At 42.4% G+C, this 24,740-nt stretch overlaps 1 protein-coding gene across 12 annotated transcripts in view; it reads right to left on the bottom strand.

The window, feature by feature from the left end:
- Positions 1 to 24,740, bottom strand: part of sgip1a (SH3GL interacting endocytic adaptor 1a) — a 73,934-nt gene that overhangs the window by 34,736 nt on the left and 14,458 nt on the right. For 10 of the 12 annotated variants that reach the window (XM_064331968.1, XM_064331966.1, XM_064331970.1 and 7 more), the window contains exons 2-3: positions 20,746 to 20,890; positions 15,066 to 15,110 (exon numbers count right to left, since the gene is read on the bottom strand). In XM_064331968.1, coding sequence (XP_064188038.1) covers positions 15,066 to 15,110; positions 20,746 to 20,788 — 88 coding nt within the window. In that variant the 5' untranslated portion in view covers positions 20,789 to 20,890. The remainder of the gene's footprint in view (positions 1 to 15,065; positions 15,111 to 20,745; positions 20,891 to 24,740) is intronic. The other 2 variants (XM_064331967.1, XM_064331969.1) reach the window with 1 other exon arrangement.

Genomic DNA, 24,740 nt, shown 5'->3' with positions numbered 1-24,740 from the left:
ACAGGCAAGATATTCAATAAGTCTACAGTTTAAAAATTACTATCATGATGATCCTTCAGTTGAGGCATAATGGCAAGAACCCAGTGGGTCTGACCGTCTGAACCAATCAATGAGAACGCCTGTATCTGCTCACAGATAACGAGCTCAGACAGCCGACTGGCCGCTAACCTTTACCGAGATACTGAGATAAATACAGCGCCACAAAACATAATTACATTATGTGCTACATTCAACCATACCGGTCTTACAGGGTGGTGCTGTTAACAGGTTTCAATTGGCCCAGATAGTGTTGAGGCTAATGAAGGATAGTTTATGCATTTACATACATTTCTGATGACAATGGCTGGTATAAGGTCGTTCACATCTCAAGACAAATGGCTACTAAGTAAAGGACATGTCTCTCCCACACAATGCAATTTCCAATACTTTCACTTTGCTTTTCTGAAAGAAAAATGAAGAGAATCTGAAAGGGGATAATCACAAAAGCCCTGTCAATGGGAAAATGAGAGAACCTGAATGAGAGAGAGCAGCCAGCTATATAGATGTTCAAGGATGCATAGTGGCACGACACATAACTGCAGGTCCATACCGTAGGTCTGTGAGAGAAAAATCTATTTTAATGGCAACTGTACTTAACTTTTACTCAGTCTCCTTTACTACCGCATATTCAGAAATGAATGGAGATGTAACTTTGCCGTGTCATTTGCATTCATGTCAGTATTTAGGGCAAGAGGACACATCCGTCTATCAGGCAATCTCTCTCTTACAATAATCTACAGATAACACACACATACCCTGACACATACAAAAGCATTCATTCACACATACATACACAAACAGAGTAGACATTGAGAGTTCAAGTGAACAAAAAGCATAAAGAATTCCAGTTTCTGAGAAAGATACAGAATGCAACATTAACCACCTATATGAAGAGAGAAAGGCTATATTTCAGCCATTCAGTGCTTCCTGGGAAAGCTTTGTAAAAGTCAGTCTTCAGCTCTTTAAAGTGAGTTACAATCTGGGAACAAAGACTTTAAATACTGGCTCATTTGCAAGGCCATATTTGGGGGGAAGATAGTTACACATGACTGGTCAATAGTTACAAAAAGTATATTTCTCTATCTGCCACAGTGATAGAAGCTGATTATAAAAAAACAAATTCATCACTGTTCCTTTGCTTTTCCAAGTGTTTGGAGGCTGAATTGTCACTTCTGTGGCCTGTTATAATTTGGCTGTTCATCCTGAATTCTCTGTTACATAATAGTGCTCATTTACTATGATGAGAAGGCCTCTGGAGTACACTTTTCCATTCAAAAATCCACCACTCCGCAGAGGTGTTAATTAAATGAAACGCAACAACGTTCATGGTAGCAATGTTGATTGCTGCCTCACAGCATGACACAGCAAGGTTCAAAGGTATGTTAAAACGATCACACGCAACAATGGTGACTGTGATCATTCAGCATTTCTACACATAAAATACGCAGTCAACCGTGATTGAAACCTGTCCTCAGGGCATCAGCACACACACACAGAGTGAGCAGGCTAGACCCTGATCACGTGTAGGTATTATGCGAAAGCTGGGATGCCACCAACACTGAGAGCTCTTATGAAGCTGATGTAACGTTGCTGCAATGGGCTGACACTGTTAGCAGCTGTGGAACATGCCACATTTCATAATAACAGAGGAACAGAATTTTTTGTGTTCCATCAATGTGTTCGGTCACTTTAAGAAGCACACCAGAAAACACAAAGCTTCTGTGGAAGCTGTTCATACAAGATCAGATGTGCAGTTATATAATACTACGACGCTTTGTACTGAAATCATAAGATTCTAAGCGAGCAAAAGTATTTTCAGAATAAAAAAATGCACTCATTTGCAAGCACAGTTTACAGCTATACCCTCCTTTGTCATACTGATACTGTTTAGCAGTCAGGGCATTTGAAAGCTTACAGCGCCAGTATGCTCATCAAGGAGGATTACAGCGATGCAAATATTTACCGTAAAAGGTCTGTTACAAGGGCAGCAAATGTATTTAAGTGAAGATCAAAGTTCACATTTTTCAAGTGAAATGCGCTGCAGTCAAATGTGGCCACAGCTTAAAAATTATCGGAAGAGCCCCGCTCATTAAACAATACATTAACTAGCCATTCATTACATTACATTACATTATAGGCATTTAGCAGACGCTCTTATCCAGAGCGACGTACAACAAGTGCATAGGTTTCATGATGTAGAGGCGCAAAAGAAACACTAGAGTGAAGTAAGGATCGTAGTGCCAGAAGTGACCACATCGATCAGGACTCCAACCCTGTAGAGTAAGCTTGTTCAGCAAGCAAGAATCCTACCTAGTACAAACTAGCACTGGAATCACACCTAATCATACAAAAACAATCCTGCCAGATACACTAACATAATCAAATTATCCTAGCTAGGTACAATGAGCTGAACTATAGGCTAGGGAGGGGTGGGAGAGGTGCAGCCTGAAGAGATGAGTCTTCAGTCTGCGTTTGAAAGTGGTGAGATTCTCTGCTGTTCTGACCATCACGGGAGGTCATTCCACCAGCGAGGGGCCAGGACAGACAGCAGGCGGGAGCGGGAAGTGCAGACGCGAAGAGGGGGAGGTGCCAAGCGTCCAGAGGTGGCAGAACGGAGAGGTCTGGCTGGTGTGTAGGGTCTGATGATCCTCTGAATGTACCCTGGTGCTGACCCCTTAGCTGCCTGGTATGCAAGCACCAAGGACTTAAATTTGATGCGAGCCATAACAGGCAGCCAGTGGAGGTCAGTGAGCAGGGGGGTGACATGGGAATGTCTGGGGAGGTTGTAGACCAGACGCGCTGCAGCATTCTGGATGAGCTGCAGGGGTCTGATGGCGGATGCTGGCAGACCAGCCAGTAGCGAGTTGCAGTAGTCCAAGCGGGACAGGACCATCGCTTGAACCAGGAGCTGGGTTGCGTAGGTGGTGAGGAAGGGGCGGATTCTCCGGAATCCATCTCATTCATCACCATCCAAAGAGAGCACAACTGCATGCTATGCATTACCAGACGTGATTCTGAACATTCTGACTGCCATGAGGTCTGATCACATCATGACTTAGAAATGGGTTCATATGGAAGAACAGAAAAATTCTGAACATTTGAAAAGTATGAATTGCTGAATGAAATGAAGTTCATCTAAAGGTTCAGCAAGGCAGAAAGGAAAATATTATTCCATTGCAGTTTATAGATACAAGAGCAATCAAGGCATTCTATTTGTTAGATGAGTAGTAGTAGGCTTTGCTATTTAATCAGAATAAACAATTATTTTGTGACAGATCAATATCATGACAGAATCCGTGTTAGTTCATTCAAACTATGTTTAAACTGTTTTTTATGGAAAGGTTTGTAAAGATGATCTTTTCAAGGAACGAAAAAAAGAACCAGAGAACGACAAACAAAATATATATGCCAACCCCTATTCCTAGTGTTTTAAAGAAGCAGTTAGCCTACTTGTTCAAAGCAGAACAGAATCCATTCATTCCTATTGTTAACTCAAAGGCCAAAGCTACAGCACCCGTGGCCAATTCAATGCTTCATTCACAAAACTGCCCAACCTCAGCCGTAACACTGAAAATGAATCACAGCTGTGGCTCCATATATCATGTTGATATATAGCTGATATTGATATTCCTCTCAGACATTACAATTACTTCAAAAAGTCAGCGCTCAAAATTTTTCACACATTTAATCTCTGAGCGGACAAAAACCGCAACAATCTGAGATGCTAGAATGATCAGTGTGTAGAGATGGTTGGAGTGGTATCCAGCAGGCTGCTTGTACAGCCTACTTGGCTGCTATCCAGAGAAGGGGAGAGAAGGCTGCTGCTAATGCCCAACCAACCAATAAGCAGCCACCATCTCTGACTTGCTACTGCACAGCCAATCATATTGCACCTTATTGCCAGAGAGCTGTCACATTGGTCAAGGTGTTCAAAGAGTGATTTCCTGCCTTACCACAATGCACTGAAATATACATCCTTGGTGTCTTCCTCTAGATAAAACATAAATAGTGTGAATCACCAGGCACTACAAACCAGGACTCACCTCTGTAGTCTTGGGAAGATTAAGAAATTACATAGAAGAAATAATTAGGACAAAGTGCACTTAACAGATAGGCTGCAACAAAACTGCTGGAATGAATTAGTGGCTAATTCGCTATGTAAAAATAGAAGAGTCAACAAGGGCGGGCTCCATCTTCTGATGTTTTACCGCCAGACTATTTCAGCTCCTGCCACTTTCATCTCTGACAGGCTTTGGGAGGGGGCCAGCTACAGCCTTGGAGTCCTTGCGGATTTTGGTGTGTGCTCTCGCCATCACTCTCTAATTCAGCGATCTCAATCTCTGTATGCATCACCCCAAGAAAAATTACAGGCGGGTTAAATACTGGTTGAAAACGCAAAGAGGAAGCCCATTAAAATGACCTCAGGGCTTGAGTTTCTCATAGACGCACATTCCTCCCCAACCACATCCCACTGATTAGGGCGTTTTGGTTTTATGAGACAGAAGGGCCACAGCGTCTGTTTGTGGGTCCGATAAAATGCTAAAATACACCCATTGTCAATGCCACAGCATTACAGTCCCACCCCTCTATGAATTAAAACAACAAATAACAAGCCAGCAACGAGGCGAGCACCAGATAAGAGAGAAGTGCTTTCTATCACCTGACACTTGCAGCTGCAAGCAAGCCCTTCAGCAGACAGAGGGATGACAGGATACGAGGGTCTTGTTAGCATGCCTCCGCACACTGTACATATGGATATTACCTCTTATTGCAAGCCTCAGCTCACTAGGGCATAAACAGGCCCAGAAGAGTACTTGAAACTCGACAAACAAAAGGAACACTTAACAAGCTTTCTGTCAGGAAAGAATTAAGTGCTTACCCTGAAATATTCTCTCCGTCACAGTATTAACACCCCATGGTTACCGACCATGGTGTTTACCATCCGTGCCCTAATATTGGCAGTAACGGCTTCCTGCTCTGTTCATTTCTACAACACACTGCTGAAGACGTGATTAGAATCAAAATTCACTTCCGTTCCCAGTATTTAAGCACCCTGTATCCACTAAAGATTTATAGCCCTGCGTACCTGGGCCATGGTCTTCCGTACCTGGGCCATAAAACACAGGTCACAGGCTCTCTTACACAGTGGCCCTGACATGATGTAGGAGATATAGATGTCTTTGTGACATAGACTTTTGGAAATCTACAGTAACGATAATAGCCATTGCAGGGGTGAGGTAAGGTCTCTTCTGACGAATACATCGTGACCTCAGCATTAAAATCTTCACAGAGACCATCTCCTCTGGCGCCTGTGTGTGCTTGTGATAAGTACCAGACCTTGGCCTGTAGAAACTTGCCTAGCTTTCCATATCCATGTGATAGTTAACACATACAGTAATGTGCAAAAGTCTTAGGCACCTGTAAAAAAAAAATGCTGTACAGCTAAGATGTTTTCAAAAATAATGAATTGAAAGGTTATACATATCGAAAAAATAATATAAAGAGCAGTAAATAGTTAAAAACGAAATAAAATCAATGTTTGGTGTGACCACCCTTCGCCTTTAAAACTGCATCAATTCTCTTAGGTACACTGTCAGACAGTTTTATAGGAAAATTGGCTGGTAGGTTGTTCCAAGCATTTGCCAGTTCTTCTGCAGATTTTGGCTGTTTCGCTTGCTTCTGGTTTTCCTGGTAATCCCAGAGACCCTTGATCAAGTCTCAAATTTGCTTTTTTCTACTGACACACTAGTGCAGAAAACAAAAAATAAACATCTAAGACCAAACATATATTATATATTACATTTAAAAATCTAGGGTGCCTAAGACTTTTGCACAGTAGATGCAATGTGCGTGCAAGGGATAGGTTTGCAGTAGTCTTTGGAATGAACGTCAGGGTTCTCAGGAGTGTACCACATGGAAACCTTCCACTGAGGTGTGAGCAGGGATCTTTGTGTGCAAGGGTGACATAAACAATAAGGTGGTATTCGCTTTTTATCAGCTCTCTTGGTTTGCCTATCAGATCTTATAAAGCCTACAGTCAGACAGAAAAGTTCCATGGGTGATGCCAATTCATAAGCCAGACAGGGGCCCCCAGAGTACTGTATCCAGCCAATGCCCGTGTTCTTAATGCTGAGATGTGCCCTATGGTTTAGACTAATGTAAGAAACTCCTCAGATACACCAAACAGCGGAAGTATCTGAGTGGTAAAGGAACACATGTAGTCTTACCCGGTGTTACTGGAACAAGATTAATTAATTGATATCCTGATTATCTGAATCCAAAATAGTGTTTTAACCTTTCCTCTGTGCTAACAGTAATGCATAGAAGGAGGAGACTTCTTTCTGCAAATAGCGTGTCTCTATACGGATCGCTATCTATCTTAGTAGACGAGGACATACCTCTGGCTTACGTAGCCTGCCTAAATACACCCCTGCGGACTCATGGTCAACGCAGTAAACACAGTCGGTTTTCCTTTAGGGGTCTGATAAGGGGCACACTTCTGTAAAACACCCTATACTAAATTCTGACAATTCCAGCCAGGATGCCCACAATCTATAACTAGGCATAGAATAACCTGGGGAAATAGATTTTCATCCAGTACAGTATTCCCAGCAGCACTGCCAATAGCAACTCCTGCAGTTGAAGAGAGCAGAGTGAAAAGACACGGTGGCAGCCAAGAAGTGCTTTGGAGTACACATGCAGAATGTAATCCCTCCTGGATTAATGGAAGATGCTGAAGCATTGGGAGGGAACCCTAACTGCTACAAAGTCATCCAGGGAAGAAGGGGTCCCATTGAGCTAGGACTGTGTAATTCAAATCATTCAGACCTCTGGTTTTGGTAAAATTAACTATTTCCCCCAAGACAATGCGTACAGGCATTATAGGTTTACATACTGGTCTGAGACCAGGACTTGTAACTCTGAGGTTGTAGGCACAATTCCCTGGGAGGGCACTGCCCTTGTACATTTAGGTAAAACACATAATCAGAATTGCTGTATAATGGATTGTGTGTGAAATAATGCAAGCTGTGAAAGTTGATATGGATAAGGGCGTCTGCTACAAGGCTAAAATATAATGTAAATGTTATAGGACATACCAATACCAGACCGTCGGTAACAAGCTTGTAATTCATGATTGCCAGTTGGATACATACCATTGGTTAAAAAAAATGCATGGAACAGGCAGCATCTCTGTTGATCTGACACGATTCTGACAGGCAAGAAAAATGTCTCCCACAATAACTCATGAATGACGTCTGAAGAGGAGAACTGCCCTGTCTGATAAAACTAACGCTCAAGCAGCCTTCATTAATATCTCCAGTAAAATATCCACTGTCAATGGATGTGGACGAGCTACTCCACCCAGTAGTTTGCTTCTGAAGAGCTTTTTTCACGGAAAGGTTTTCAAGAAGGCTCTAATCACATCACAGATTTATGACGGTTTGACATCAGAGTAAAAGCCTCCTCAAGGTCTTGTTGACCCACAGCATTGAATGTGCTGTCCATGTCCGATGAGGGAAAACACAGCTTGACATGCTGTCTGAGGCACTGAAGCTGGTCTGCAGCAGCTGGCGCAAGTCATTATGAAACAGTCATGCTGTGTCCCAGAAAAAAGCCAGGATCAAGGGGTCTGCAACCATGACCTAGGCCATTATGACCTCGGTCTGAGATCAAGTGCATTTGAGTACAAGACCATTAATAAAACCAACACACTGGAACTCCTTATGCACAGACATAACAGGACAACAATGGGATCAAGTATAAAAATGCCGTTCTAGATTTAAACAATGTAGACAAATGTTCTGCGTATGCATTCAGTAAGGTACATAATGAATTGTGAACATGATTTTACCTTGAGACGCTCTGTGGCCATCTCCCATCTCAAGTTCATCCGGGTCTATTTCTTCCACCCACACAACTTGCTCATTTTTCCACCTGTTGTTCTATCAGTGTTCTATTCTTTCCTTAGACCATGACCTGTTTTTTTTGCCCTTGTAAAGTTTTTCTTTTGTACACCACCTTACCACCACGCCATCTTTTTTTTAATATCCACTACTGTGCATTTTATTATACCTAATGAATTAATTTTTCATGTGATATCACTCCAAATTTTCATTCTCTCTGTTGGTGCTGTATTCCTATGCTATAGTACCTATGCTGTACAGTACCTCGTTGACCATCACCTCTATTTACTGATCTGTAAATTTAAGTTTTCTTTGTTCCCTCGCTATTTGTGCCTGGTTGCTCCATATTGATTTCTTTGTGGCTTGTAACTTGGACAAGTAAGCATGCCATATTGTTTCTGGCCCTTTTTACGGGTGTCTCCTGCCACAAAATAGTGAATGGGGGCATTGAATTTATTTGATTGAATAAACAGAACCATTCTTGGTACATCTGTCATTATGTGCCGGTATCTGCAACAGTAACAGAGCCGCAATACAGCAAACGTTTTTGTGCAGTGACTCTTGTGGCCAGATTCACTAAAGAAAGTCATTTTTTCCAACTTTTGAAAAATTGTTTTCCCCAGATACTGTCATGTATATACATTTTCTGTATTTATACTTAAAAACATCAGTCACAACAGCATTATCATTAACAGTTATATTGAATGTCCCTCAAGTCCTGGAATGTCACTGATGAGACGAGTGAACATAAACTGAGGTTTCCATGATTATGTTCCAAAGCTATCATCACCATGCAACAGAGCACAAAGACAATATGCACATGCAAGAACGGTGACCAACACACAAATAAGCAACAGAATCAGCAAGCAATTTCGCTGATTCTAACATTCTATTCCTCAATCAATGGATCCTCTCTTTTCCAGTGTGGTGTAAGGTCTCCTAATGAAATCCTATCTGGGTATGAGTCACCTGGCAGACAGAAGAAAATGAACTGCAAAGCTCCCCATTTAGGTGCTGTACAGTGAGAACCTGATGATTCAGTCATCAGTCTTTTCTGCTACTGGCCTTTTTGACAGCTATGAGAGAAAAAATGGCTTGCATTTCTGAGAATGGTGTTGTTGCATTGTGCTGGGATCCCATGAAAATTTAAGAAGTCATGAACATGCTAATACCCCAAAGAGAATTGAAAAAACAACAATAATTTTGTTCAACCCAAAAGTGACTGGACCATGTCAATGTGTTGCATTTAGTCACTCCCTTGAATCTACAGCTGAAACTGAAATCAGATACTACAAACCTCCCACAAACCATGAAACAAGTACTCATAATATTTCAGTCAATTGGCCATGCAAAGAAGCAAAACAGTCTTCAAAACAAGGTGCAGTTTTCTGTGAGAGCTCTGTAAAACTGCACAAGTTCGGCCTGGACTGTGGTAAGTCGCGTAGATTCAGTCAAGTACAGGTAGTGGGCCTCGTCCCTGCATCCGTGAGATGACACTTTCGTGGCCCCAAAGCAAATGGATTCCTCAGTTCTTCCAAGCAAATGCACACACTGAAGCTCTATATTCCTTCAGAGACATACCAAACCCAAAGTTGGCCAGCCTGGTCTTTATCTCCACATTGTGAGACCACATTTCCCACCCTACATCCATTTCACAACCCTCACAAATCCTTAAATCTGTTTTCCCTTCTGAAGAGAAGGCTGTTGTTCCCCCATTCTGCCTCAGTCCGGCAATACGGCAGCTGCAAAGCAGCCAGAACCACTATTTGATCCCCCATTAATGGGGATGGTCAAATTGAAACTTTCACAATAAAAACAGGCAACACAGGCTCCACGGCTCCAGATGAAAAAAGGATCCATGTGCAAGTACACAGTGCACTCACCACTCAGATACTTTTTAATCTCCACTTCAACTCCATATGTATTCACAGACTATTCTTATGTACACTTAAAATAACTACCTATTGACCTTATAAAACCAACTCAACTTTATGTTTCAAAAATCCAACATCTGACTGTGGAACAATAAACACATTCTTAAAAATTGCCATGCAAGTGTACTCAATATAAAGCAATACTAGCATGCCAAGTGGCCAATCTTCTAAAATAAGACTGTATGTCCAAATATATTTCAGGACCCTTATGCAATTTTCATGAGCCAAAATAAAATGCTGGCCTTTATATAGTAAATATATAGACAAAAGCCCACAGACTTGGACATTCAAGTAATGGTTCTGTATAAGATAAAATAACATTTCACTTGGCTGTTTTCCCCAACCAACCAATATTTATGAGATTACTGCTAATTTGCTGAGTAACAATTTTACTAAATGCATACATGTCAAAGTAGAGTTTAATGCATTTCAGTTTAGAACCCTTTCATAGCAGCAAAATAAAGTATCTGCATGCAATGTTTGTAATTCAACCTCCCCATACTATGCAGACATGATATACGGTGTGTGCGCCTACATGCATGTATCTACAAGCAAAACGAAGAAATGTTTAAAGGTGACAAACATTTTTATATTGTCATTCATTATAGCGGACATGTAATCATACACCTTTTAACCGGTGTATAAAATGAATGACAGCTTTAAGTCACTTAAAGTACATGAAAATAATCAGTGACATTATTCACGCAAGCCCACCAGCAAACTGAATTCAAGCTGCACACTCTAACTGTGCCTGATAATGCCAACCTTCTTGAAGAGCAGCCTTAAAGACTGGAGTAAACTGTGGCCTCTGTAAATAGGCAGAATAGAAGATGAATTAGTAATGAAAAGGATGAATAAAACATGAGCAGAATGAATCCAACGACCTGAGGGGGCCCATACTGCCACAGACAGGAAGTGGAGGAATTGAGGTGACGTCCACAGCGGCAGCACCCCTGGCTCTACCTTAACAGGCAGTTTGGGGGAACAGTGATTGACATACCCAGGTACCGTATACCAGAGGTTCAAATTTCCAGTCGGCGCAGCCAGACAACAGGATGTCCAAATTGAGTGCGACAGCAGGGCCCAGGGCAAAACCAGGCCTGGCATCCACAGTGGCAATTAGGGCACAAATGAAAAATCAACACCCTGGCACATGGTTTCAGATGCCCCACAGGCCTCCCTCAGATTAAAAGCCCTTCATTTGACGGGCCCTCAGCCCTCAGCCGCAGGATCGAGACACAGCTTAGCACTGGGCTGTGGTCAGGCTCCGATATTTGCTGAGGACACATCCTCCCTCTCCCCATGTCCAGTTTCCCTGAGCCCACAGCGCCTGCTTATCCTCACGCTGCCTCCCTGCTCACCCCGTATAGAGCACAAAGCAATTAAGGACCCTGTTTCGCTGCGTGTGTGAAAACCTCATCCGCAAGGATGCAGGAACCTCTTAATCCAGGTCACGCGCACCAGTTTAATTTACTTGTTATGTAAGGTCAGTGTTAGGCCTCCACTTCAGCGTCCTCGAACACAACCGGAAGAACACGTGAGAATGGACACACACACACACACACACACACACACGCAGTTTGAGAACACAATAGTACATCCTCCTCGATGACATTTAGTGGCACTGAAGAGCTCAGCTCTCCTCTGCTATCCTGACAAATAACAAGCAAAAGCCATTTACATCTCCAACAGTCAATATATTAGAGTTTAGCCATTCTTTCATGTCTGAGAACCATTATGACATTAAAAAGACATTATACCATACAGCACATTAGCGTAACTGAAATTGTCATTTTCTACAAAAGTTACAAACTACACCTTACATTTTAATGATATTGTAAAAACAATTTTGAATTGCACTAAATCAAAACATCTGCAAGGTGTCTGTAATGCCACGTTGCTCATTGGTCAAAAGTACTGTACTTTCATGTTTGAAATGCAATCATACTATCTAATGCAATGGATACAGTGCTGTGCTACAACTATAGCAATTCATTTAGCTCTGATCAAAAAGCAGTTTTATCCTATCTTCGAATTCCATTCTGAACCTGTCTTAGCTAGTCATACTTTTTTTGTGAAACCATCATGGATAATAGCACCTCATCTACTAGTTAAATGAATAAAAAAATAAAAAGTTCCAAATTGTTTGCATGCAAATCTGTAAATATTATTTTGGCACAGGGTGTGAATGTTTGTGTTTAAATTTGCAATTCAACTGTGTGTCAACCTACAATCAAGCAAACTGCTCCTTGAACATTTCTAACACACAAATGAACAATCAAGAACCAAAAGGCAGTTACCTCATTGTGCTCCCTGATGAAAATAATATGCATTTCATAACCGCTTCAAAGGAACAATTGTGTCAACTCCCAAATTAATTATGCAACAGCACTCACTAAATGTTTTTAAAATATATTTGAAGCAGATCATCACTTAAGGCTAATTCTCTGGGATCTGGAAAGTGTGGGGAGTCTTGTGGTGTCCACAGAAATGCCTGACGAAAAGTGACAAGGTGCCTCTGTCCGGGCTACAAAATGCGAGGAAGAAAGGGGCGAGCCTGGTGAAACCACAAGCAGAGGAATTCAGACGACATTCGCTTTCAGAAACACAAAGACTGTCCGGGCCTTCTTTTGTTCCCGGGAAGTTCATCTTGGTTCTCCGTCAAATCGTTGTCACATCACAACAAAGCGCTTCATTCTTCACAACAACCAAAGTTTCCTCTGTAGCCTCCTCGTTCCGTGTGTGGAAGCATGTAATCACCATAAATTGAATGTGCTTTGAACATTGCCGACACTCCCGGAAGAACTGACCAACTCCATCTTTCTAACTTCTGGGATTCTTCACCTCTGATACAATGCCACAGTGACAGTGAAGAACTCACTGACACAGTTGGCACATGATGGCACCAAACAATTTATTAATTAATTAATAATTAATCTGATTTATTCAGAAAAGGGCAGATAATACATCAAAACATTTCACATGAATAAAAGTAGTTTGATACCTGAATAAGACTGTACTGGCAAATTATCAGGGCACACAGTGTAAATAAATACAAAAAACTGGCAAAATAAAAATAAAACGCCACCATAATTTATATTACAGAAAGCCCTACTGTATGCAGGAAGGGTTGTTTAGGGACATGTGACACACTAGAGTCATTACCGAAGCTTGCTACACTAACATTCCAAAAAAGACCTACCAAAAATGTTACCCATCCACTCCACTGATAATTTACTACCACATCAAACCCCCTGATCTCCAACCTCCATTATCTGCATTTTACAGAAAAAGATTTTTCAGGTTGGAGGAGTGCAGGTTCCACAATTGAGCCAAAACAACATATAACTTGCTGAAAACAGTGGTAGCCTAAGATGGAGGGAGAACAGGAAACAGAAACTTTCTTTTTTTTTTGATTTTGGGACTTTCCAGCCCAGGGCAATCATATCAAGTGACTCTTATTTTGAGGCAAGAGGCCACCTAGTTGAGGTCAGCGCCCCAAATTCACCTCCTAAAGCTGCAGTGAGCCCAGCAACTGTGTGCCATAATGAGGCCAGTTAAGGAAGTCTTATATTTTGAAAGAATGATAAAAACTGACTGGCCTCCTCATCTTACGGTCCTGTGGTGAGAATAGAGGTCTAGTCATGAACTCCGAGCCAGTCAGTAGCAACGTAAACCACGGAGGGCTTTAGAAAAAGCATTGAGCAATGAGATTAGTGTCCAATTTTACACCTAGCGGTAATCCACACAACAGACAGCTGTAAGCTGTGTTTGTGATCGTAACGTACATTCACACCTATGTATCTAGATAACTGGCCAGAGGAAACCTACAATTATCTAAAACCTTAGCATGACATACACACAGAGTACAGTATAGCATGGTTAGCTGCACATATCTCGGGTCTACAGAGTCACAGAGTGACATATTTACAGTAAGCAGCACTTAAGAGAGCACAATATTTACACCATTCCGTTTTGTTACAGGGCATTAAATGTCCATGATTTCAACCCAATTAGAGAGTTTGAAGTGCTGAGAATAAAAGGTGTTCCCTGGTCTCTAGTACATCATCAGTACAACTAACTACTCTACTTGAATGAAATTAAAATTACACTTCAATTCAAATGTTAAGAATCAGCAAGATAAACCACTAAAATGTCTAAATAATTTGAGTAAATAATAAGAAATAACTAACTTCCGGAAAATTTCATGTTGCAGCCACGTATAATGGCCTAGAGAATCATTTCAGCTCCTCTTCTGATACAGTGAGTTTATAGAACAAAATAACAAATTATGTACAGTATATAGGCTCCACAGGCAACCTCTAGTAAGACAATCAGGAATAATAGGCTGAAACCTAGCACAAGACAAAAACAATTTCAGGACAACGCACAAATAGGATTGCAAAACAATTATAAAGGCTAAGGCTTGTATTGTGGTCTGTAAGACAGACTTGGCTAACTAGGACTGAAAAACATTGCACATTACACTTGAAACTACAATTCCGTAGCATTTGTACAGCAGTTATTAACCATTCAGAACAAAACAACATAAAGAACAAAACAAAAATACCTATATAACATAAATAATGAACAATTACGTAGCCACGCATGAAGAGACCAACCTCATCCATCTAACCACCAAGGGAAATCACACAGTCATTTGTTAATGTGGAGAACGCACGACAAGATACACAATTAGAAGTTGCATGAGAGATGTGTCACTGCAGAGCCATTTAATCTCAGCCCTTCTCAAGCCATCTTAGGTCACAATTGCAAAGGACGCATCATCAATTTCACCCCAAATGGCATGTCAGATATATCAGCAAACGTATACATGTACACACACAAACAACACCGGAAAATGGCTTCAGGATGCGCCCGCGACACAACCGCAAACCGTATTGTATTCACCCAGGAAGAACAGAATTCACACAATTAAGCCAGATGGAGCATAAGCCTCAGAGCACTGTAAATCCTCTTAATCCTTTACAACGGGAAGAAGTGACAGTTAGCGGCGCCACTGTATTTCGCGAGGACGTTCAACAGCGCTCGCAGTTTCAGGGAATGACATGCAAGTCACAGGAATGCACGCACCGCAAATAGCAGGACAGCAAACGACGGGGAGAGCAGCTACGCAAGCTGGCGAACGAGGAAGGAGGTGAGGAGAGGGAAGGGAAAAAACGCTTACCTTCCATCATGATTGCAGATTTGCATTCCTCAATCTCCAACGAGCCTGAAACGATAGCGAGCAAACAAAACCCTGGTTACCAGCTGCTGAGACGCGGTGGGCCTTAGTGCCTGACTGAGCAGAACCCCCCTCCCAGGGTCCAAATACTGGGACAGGGAGCCCCTGCTGTCTATTCCGGGCCCAAGCGGGAAGGGGCCGCGCTTTAGGCCATGGGATGCCGTTGCGGCCCCAACCTACACGATCACAGAGGGATGCTGAGAGGGAAAAAGGCAAATTAAAAGGAGGAACGGGGAGGCAGAATGAGGGAGAGGGAGAGAGAGAGGAGGGGAGGGGACAGTGTGAGAGAGAGAAAGAGGGAGGGGGCCTGCTGATGTCACGTCCGTGTCAAGCCAATCATCTTAGCTCTCTGCTGCATCACATGGCTGCTAGCATGCACCTCCTGACACCATATCCCTTGAGAATACCAGAGCACACACGTTAACAGGCACAAACGCATGCTCACGCACATATGCGCACGCGCACACACACACACACATATATATATATAAAATATTATATTTATTTCCACAAACATATATAATATATATGTTTATATATATATATATATACACACACACACACACACACACACACACACACACACACACACACACACACACACACAGACACACACATGCACACGCGCACAGACACACACACACACACACACACACCACAGTGCACATCTTTTCCTGGGCAGATTCTGTTTGATAGGACTGAATGAGATTATTTGTTCACTGCCTGAATAATTACAGCGCTGCAGTAAAGAGAGGGCCACCATGGAACATACACACACACACGCGCGCGCGCGCACAGACACACACACACACACACGCGCACACAGACACACACACACGTGCGCGCGCACAGACACACACACACACACACGCACAGACACACACACACACACGCACAGACACGCACAGGCACAGACACACACACGCACATACGCACAGACACACACACATACAGCCTTTTCAGAGAGCGAGGGTGGTGTTGTCATTCCAGTCTCTAATCACTGTTTTTAAGTGAAATCACTCTGCCCTCCCCATCCAGCCCGTATTCCCAGCTAAACTCTGGGAAGATGCAGCTGAGAGGCAGAGTAGCTGGCTAATATGGTGACTGCTGCTTTTTTATTGCTTTTTTCCTGTGCGTGTTTTTGCCCTGCCTGAACCTCCACTGGCTGCCTGTGCGCCTGCTCCTGCCGCTTCCCCTGCCACTCTGGATAAAAATCAATCACACTGACGTCATGGCAATTATCACCACAACCTGCCTGACAAAGGGAGGAGCACCCTACAGCTGCTCTCAGACTGCCAGGGAGGAGGGAGGGAGGGAGAGACAGAGAGAGAGAGAGAAAGAGAAAGAGAAAGAGAGGGAGGTGGGGTGGGCAGTGAGAGAGGCAGAAGAAGAGAGGCACAGAAAAACAGTGAGAGGTACAGAGAGAGAGAGAGAGAGAGAGGCACAGAGTGAAAAAGCACACAAGAATGGGACAGAAAGAGAGAGCCTTACAGTTTATTTATGCTTGAGCAGGTGGCTTGGGGCCAGGGAGCTGGGGATGACCACTAATGGGGTCCTGACAAAGGGAAGTGTTTTTGTCCCTGTCGAGGGACAGTTCCAGAGGAAGCCTTCACTAATATGAATGCACGGAAAATACAGGGGCACATTGGGACACAACAGCCAGTCAGACAGACACACAAAAAAATATCACAGAATTGGGGAAATCTTCAAAAAATGTGGAGAGGCCATAAAATAAAACGACTGCATGTTTTCAGTGGGCATTTGAATTAGTCCTCGACAGGTATCACAACACAGACAGTATAACAAAAAAATTAAGTCCTTGCTTGCAAAATTGCTTACTTGTCTCATGATTGCTCAACCCGCCGCCTCCAAAATAAAAAAAAATATGGCAATACAACCTTGAGAAAAAGAACACTTAAGAATTTATGCGTGACAAAAATATTTTTTTGCCGGTTGTTTTCTGTACAGGGGGCTTTTCTGGGTATTGTCCCGGATTACTGGAGATAATAATCATTATGTGGGAGATTCTCCACCATCTTGTCCCTGATCCCTCTCAAATGTATACAGCACGGCTGTCACAGGAGAGGTAACAACACGGCGTGTCTCCCTGTTTGGACACGCCTCGGTCACAGCCTAACCTGAACCAAGCCTGCACTGCCTCACTGGGTGGAATCTATTCTCCACAGTCATGCTCGGGGTCCATGTGAGAGCCCCCCCTTCCCAGCCGAGTCCCCGCCCTACCCCCAGCCTCCCCCCCTCTCCCTCCCTCCCCCGCAGCGAGACCCCGCCCACCAGCAGGCAAGGTGCCTTCTGGTACACAGCGGTAGGGGCAGATTTACAGAACTGAATGGAGGGGATTTGCTAAATAAAGCCTAATACCCTAAGCCTCGTCTTGGTGCTAGAAATGCTGTAGTAAAGCCAGCTCTTTTTTTTTTTGGCTAAAAGCTCCACAGTAACAGTCCTTGCAACAGTCATGTTCAGAGCATGCTAAACACAGGTTTTGGATCAGCTGTGCTTTTACACGCAAAGTTTACCTCAGTCTGGTAGCCGCTAACCCAAAGCAATCAGTATTCTGCAGTGCCAAACATCAGATGTATGCAGCCAGAGGAAGGAGAGATTACACATTAAGCTCCTCGGGGATGGAAACATTTTCTGTCCAATCCTAGTTTGCACTGTTAACACAGCCATTCTCTGTCAACAACCTCTTTAGCATATCTTTGGACTAATGCTTACTGAAGAACACTGTCAGGGAACTGGCGTGCTCACACTTCACACCACACGTGATGAACCATGACACAGCCCAGCTCAGTGCTGAGAAATGCGGTGGGGTGGGCTGTTTCCACTCTAATCTCAGCTGAGCCTGCGTGTGCACGCTGCTGACCTGAGACAGAGGGTAGAGACACCATGAATCTGAGAGCCACAGTGCTCATTAGCCCGCCAGGCTATTCCAACAGCCAGCCAGACATATATCAATAATGAGCAACAATTCCAAGCAAAAGCAGAGGCACTGAACCAATAGAACTATTTAATGTGCTGTGAAAACCAGCTCCTTTACGTGGTCTCGGGAACCACTTCCAGAACTAAACTGAAATTATAAAAAGACACAACTCACAAGGCATCTTAGAACCTTAGAGAAGTGAAAAGTGAGTATAAATCAAATATTAACCTCCTAACTCTTCCTATGTATTTCCATGTAATGCTTCTTTATAAAGCTCTTAACATGTTAAATGCTACATGCTACACATACTTGGACCTTTAGTATTACTGAAGTCCTGCATGCTGACACCATAGCATTTACACATGGATGACCACACACAATGTAGACCTGTACACAGGGTACATTTACAGTACATTGGGAAAAATCCCCAGTGTTACTTCACAGGGATCTTCTCCAGCATCCAAGTGAGAATCAGGAACTAGGGAAACGGGCTAGCTTGAATGCATCTGCATTCGTTACTGTATGTTTCTCTACACAGGCCTTTCCTTTAATTTGTCACCCGTCTGTAAATAACACGCGTTTGATTACAACAGCAGGTCATTCGGCCCCCTACAGGCTAGTCTAGTGCAAACAGGGTCCTGTTCATTGGAAGAGAACGCTTAAGACGGGTGGCCATCTGACCCCCATGTGTACAGATGACACATACACCCCAGAAATGGCATTTTCTCATTTTTCAAACAAAATGGCATTTTAAATAAATGCATGTGAAGAGTTTTATCCCCTACTCACAGTATATGTGAGGATAGAGCTCTGGTATATTCACATTTACATTTATAACATTAAATTACTATATGTTCTTAAACAGAGCAATTTACAACATAGGAAAAACATAGAAGCGTCCACCTGATTAACATGAGCAAATAGTGGCAGACCTGGCTGGCAACATTCCCAGACCAGCAGTTATAGATGCAAATAGAAGCACTAGTTCAAGTTAACTAGCTCAAGTTTTTTTTCTTTTCTATTTTATGTACTTTGTACTCTCTTTGTTCCTTTTGCTTTTATTTATGTAAAGCACACCGGGCTGCCTCTGTGTATGAAGTGTGCTATAGAAATACATTTTGATTGATTGATTGAACTACGCTAACAAAAAAAAGTGCTAATTCTAAATACAAGAAGAGAAACATATATTCATAAATGGTGAAAATGAATGTTAATTAGTGCAAATGGTGAGAGGTGCTAGGGGTGGGGATGGGACCAAGATGCAGTCTGAAGAGCTGGGTCTTCAGTCAGTGGAAGACAGTCAATGATTCTACTGCCCTGACCGCTAAAGGAAGTTACAGACCAGCGCTATGATTGGGAGAAACAACCACAAAGGGTGGGTAGAGCCAGTTGCCTCGAGGTTGAGAAATGACGTCAACCCCACAGGTCTCCGCTGATTCGCACTCAGTTCTCCGGATTAAACGGACACTGCACACTGACCAAGCACGGCCATGTAATTAGGGCCATCTCTTTCACAACCAACCCAGGCTTTCCATGGAACATCTCTCAGCACCATTTCATCAGATAAAGGATAAGCACAACAGCCACCTTCACTGTTAGCCATTTCAAACATTAGCTTTAGAGCTTCAGACAGATGACTAGACAGGCTACGCAGAGTTTTAAAATTTCAGGGTTATATTTCATATTTCAAATGTAGAAGAACGACTCCTGAGAATTAAAAGATATACATTTATAAAAGACTCTCTCAAATCCCTTAAGACAAAGCAAGTGGATGATAAATGTGATTTTTCCAATGAAAGTGTGCACAGGAAAAACAGAACGTTCTCTACCAGCACACTGTGTTCTCCATGACAGTCACACATCTGTTGCACATTATAAAGATGATGGAGAGAGAATGTATCTGACAGGAAGTCTTTTTTTTCCCAAATCAAGGCTACATATACCTAATAAAAAGTCACAGTTTTTCAAAAGATATGGATTGGCAAATACTTCATGTTCAGTGAACAGAATGAGCATAATCAATTACTTCTCAGTGACTAACCAAACAAACCCCCTGCATCTAACACCTACATGTACTATAGGCCTGCACATGCACTCAGGAAGCTCAAAGGACAGGACTGTACAGAACTGAGGTAGCATGATTAACAGACAGCAGGTGGAGCTGGGCTCACAGCCATATCAATCACTCATGCTGAGAGAGAAAGAAGAATATTACAAATATGTACGGGGTCTACACTGACAACCGCCTGCAATGCTACATTGCAGATAACACCCATAAAAACAAAGGAGTCTGCACCAAAATATAATATCACTATACATACATGCAAGGGACAGAATAACTTTAAAAATGTCTGTGCTGATCCCTTATGCAGCTCTAATGCTGCATTTGAGACAATGCGGTACAGAAAACTGTGTTCGTAGACTTTATTTAGACGAATTATCATTTGACCCATTTGTAATGCAGCTCAAAATCCATCTTGTTCAGCTTGTTCACATTTGACAGTGAAGAGGCCTTCACATAGTGGGTCCATACTGTTCCACCATGAAAAGTGTTGGTGAGCACAGCACTGCTTTAATGAAGCCAACAGAAGTGAAATGTGTTGCTGTCTCATTAATTAAGACTTGCAGACAGACAGGCACACAACATACAGATGTTTACTCAGATTCAAGACAAGGTCCTCTTACCTGCGACAATGCGGAACCAGCCAGTACACAACTCCTCAGCCATTTACCGGGCTCTCCATGGAGTGAGGCGAGACTCAGGTGGTCCAGAACAGACAGACAGAAGGACAGACGGACTACACGGAGCAAATCCAGCAGTGGCAGGGACCTACGAGCAGAGACAGAGAAATAAGAGCAGAAAAAAAAACGTACCCCCCTTCCCTTCCAAACAGCGCATGTGCACATGCATGCACATGCACAGGAAGCTTCCCAGATCCTCGGGAGAACAGTGGCGAGGAAGAAGGCCAGCCAGGCCCTGCGTCTGAAGGTTACTCTTCCCTGCTTTTCCCTGAGAGAGTGACCTGCTATCTGTGTGTGTGCGTGAGTGAGAGAGAGGGAGAGAGAGATGGTAGGAAGTGGCTTTCTCTGGTGACACAGCGGATGAGGCCAGCTGCAATGAAATATTTTGTAACCCCTAACACCCTGCATCCAGGAGAGGAGAGAAAGACAGCAGAGTGTAGAGTGAAACATTGAGTAAGCAGTGAAGGAGGGAGGAAACAGAAAAGAGCAGAAAGCGAAAGGGAAACAGGGGAGAGTAGGCAGAACAGAGGGAAAGGAGCAGGGACTTAGGTAAAGGAAGAATCAAGAGGGGAACAGGAAGAAGGGAGTAGAGAAAGAAGTGGCAAGAAAGGAGAAAGGAACTAAAAGAAAGGATTAGGGAACAGATAGAAGGGAATTGAAGAATAAGGAAAAGAGAAGGGAAGAGGGAGGAGGGAGCTTACAGTAATAAAATAATAATAATAATAATAATAATAATAATACAGGCAGAACAGGTTAAGAACGTCCGACTTACGGACAACTCCTACTTATGAACAGACTGCCATAAAGCCTATTGCATTAAAAATTTGAGTTAAATTCAATGGTTCGTAATAACGAACGCGCACACTACTTTGTGACGCTCATGAAAACATTGCGCGGCTTATATACAGTATATATAATAAAATATATACTATAAACTAAGACAAACATTTGACTAACTGGCGCTCAATAAGAACCGTATGTAGGCTACCTGTTCTAACTTACCTACAAATTCGACTTAAAGACAGACTTAGGAACGAATCTCGTTCGTAACCTGGGGACTGCCTGTAATAATAATAATAATAATAATAATAATAATAATAATAATAATGATACATTTTATTTATATAGCACCTTTCAAGCACAGAGCACAAAGTGCCTTCCAAAGCAGATAAAAATAAATTACAGCACATGGGGTACAATAAAAGCAGTATAAAAAAATAGCCTAAAACAAAGAAGAAGTAAGCACAGTACAGGGTTTCCCCCAGAAAAGTTGTTAGGCCCGGTGGCAAGTATCTTTTGACGGGGGCTGGCGGCCGGCGGCCAAGTGTCTTTTTTGACAGGGGCCCGGCGCGGGCCAGCAACAGACTGATGGCAGCATTAAGGTAGGGCCCTATAGTTTCTGTGATAACAGAATCACGGATGGAATCGCGGAATTGAGAATTTAAAAAAGCTATAACACAGATTCCATAGGGCCCTACATTAAGTCAATGCTAAAAGCTGACTGGAGATTTGAAAATATAACTACGTAATGTGAATGTTATAAAAAGTCATTTATTCAACACACATTTAAAAAATCAACAACTATTTACAGCATAGCAGAGTCCTGCAAAGAATCTGACAACAATGTACAGTCTTGGAATGCTGTGTTTTCAACAACAACAAAAGAAATTAAATAAATAATATCAAAGTTTTTGCACTCTACAAAAAACTTGTATTCAAGTCCTAATTGGCTACTGAATCTGACAACAAGCCTTGGAATGCCGGGCACATTTAAAAAATTTAAAAAACTGTCTAAATAAATAGATCTCTACCATGAACATTTTCGGAGTGTGTACGTTTATCCAGTTTTTAATATGCTAATGTCGATTGAAATGTGCACAATTTTGCGACGCAAATAGAATGTTTTCCTCGTCTAAACTAATTGAGGAGAACTGTCTATCATGTCATTTCTAATCCAGTACAATAATTAAAAACAAGTTGACACCAATAATAACGTTAATCAGTTTAAGGGACTTTCTGCCTGCTCATTTTTCAGCTCAGCACCTGTCACTGGGGCACCCAGTGGTTTTCTTTCACTTTAAAAAAGACCAGGTCAAAACCTAGTACACGGTTTTGAGGACTGTCCCGCTACTGCGGTCCAGCCATAGACCGTATAAAAATTAAAAAAATAGACGAAGTGCTTCATGACATCGCCTACTGATTTGCTAAGGATAGTGCTCACTGGCGCATGAAGCCCAAACTAGGGCGCAGCCACATTGCCCGTTGCAACCAACGCAAGCGCAGTGGAGCGAAAGAGTGGAGTCCACTGGAAAATCCACCCTGACTACTTACATGGTATTTAGACACGCCCATGTCTGGACAACAAGAGTGGCCTCGCAACCACAGAACTGTACTGTCATAACATTTCAAAAAAGTTAATTGTGCAAGTTACGTTTAGTGTTAAGATATTTACATAGAAAAATAGATAAAATAGATCACTAGCTAACTAGCTTACTAGCTAGCTAGTTATATAGACAGATAGATACCAGAACTCTAGATAGCTAGACAGATTTATCACGAGATAACTAGCTAGCAAGTTAGCTAGATAGATCGATAGCAAGACAGTAAGCTTGCTCCCCCTAGCTAAGTAAATCCCCCAAGCTTGTCTTCTTAAAGATGCTTCAAAACTGCTTACAAATCTGATTTCACTAACAACATATACAAATTATAAAAGACTTGAGAATCAACTGAAACCCCGAAATGGTCAGAAATCGCGTTTTGATATAGAACCTTGTATATCTGAAAATGTCTCAAATATAGTAACCGAAAGAACTGGAGAGAAGAATCCTTATTATAGCGGTTAGTACAGTTTTTAGTACAGTCCAAGGTCCAAAAATGCACACAACATTTTTGGACCTTGGACTTTTAAATGGAGAGATTCAATGTAGCTAGCTAATCGGAATAAAACAACACAGCATCACACCTGCCGCTGAAGCACTGTGCCTGCCTGCGAGGATGGGGAAATCCTTATTATGGTCATACGGTAGTAGGACAAGCCACATTGCACGCTCTGAAATTAACCCAGATTTGGGAATTTTGGCGGCATTATTTTTAAAAATCAGACGCAGTGGAGACATTACAAGGGATGGGATTAACTAGTTAAACCATCATTTCTTGTGTAAAAAATCTATTGACTTTATATTTCCTCTGAAAAAATTGGCCTCTTCTCAGGCTGTCCTAAACTAAGAGTAAACATTCAGTGGGCGGGGTTTCAAGTTCTTTTTGCAACCATGCGTTGCAGTTCACGCAGTAGCCACTGGGGTAAAAGGCTTCACTAATAGAGGCAAGTTGTTGCCCGTTGGGTCCAGCCAAAAATAACTAGCACTTTGCTGTAAGCGGTGGGTACAGACCATTTGACAATTAGGACGTTGGCTCTTCTCCATTGCTCTTAATGGTCTGCAAGAAAATACAAATAATTCGAAATCCACGCCTGCAAATCCATTATTAAAATACTTGGTAGATTTGTTAATCACCGCTGATGGTGTTAATTTCTACTTTTTTAACGTGACTTTCGAAAGGTTAGCTGGCGTAGTCGTAAAATTTAGTGTCAACACATTACTACGGTAGCGGGAAGAAGACATTTTAGGATAGCGCTTCCAATATTGCTTGTGTCGAAAGTGCTGCGCCGGAAACAGCGATAGATTTAGCACGAGCCACATCTGTCCAAAATGTAAACAAGAAGGCAGTCTTCACGGTCGGGGAAAATTTTATGACAGCGTCACCCAGCGAGTGAACACCACAAACAGCGGTGGTGTAACAGTTAATAGGTCATTACTAACTGATTGTGGCAGAAACCTGCGGTGAAAACTTGCTAGCTTAACCACCTAACCACCCTCCCAATTTCAAAAACTCATCGGATCTACACGAATCACACAAATGACCTATTTTGGATACAAAAC

The sequence above is a fragment of the Anguilla rostrata genome, chromosome 4, assembly GCF_018555375.3.
Source record: "Anguilla rostrata isolate EN2019 chromosome 4, ASM1855537v3, whole genome shotgun sequence".
Classification (NCBI taxonomy): Eukaryota; Metazoa; Chordata; class Actinopteri; order Anguilliformes; family Anguillidae; genus Anguilla; species Anguilla rostrata.
Note: the sequence above shows the minus strand (reverse complement) of the source record. Positions and strands in the feature narration are given on the sequence as shown.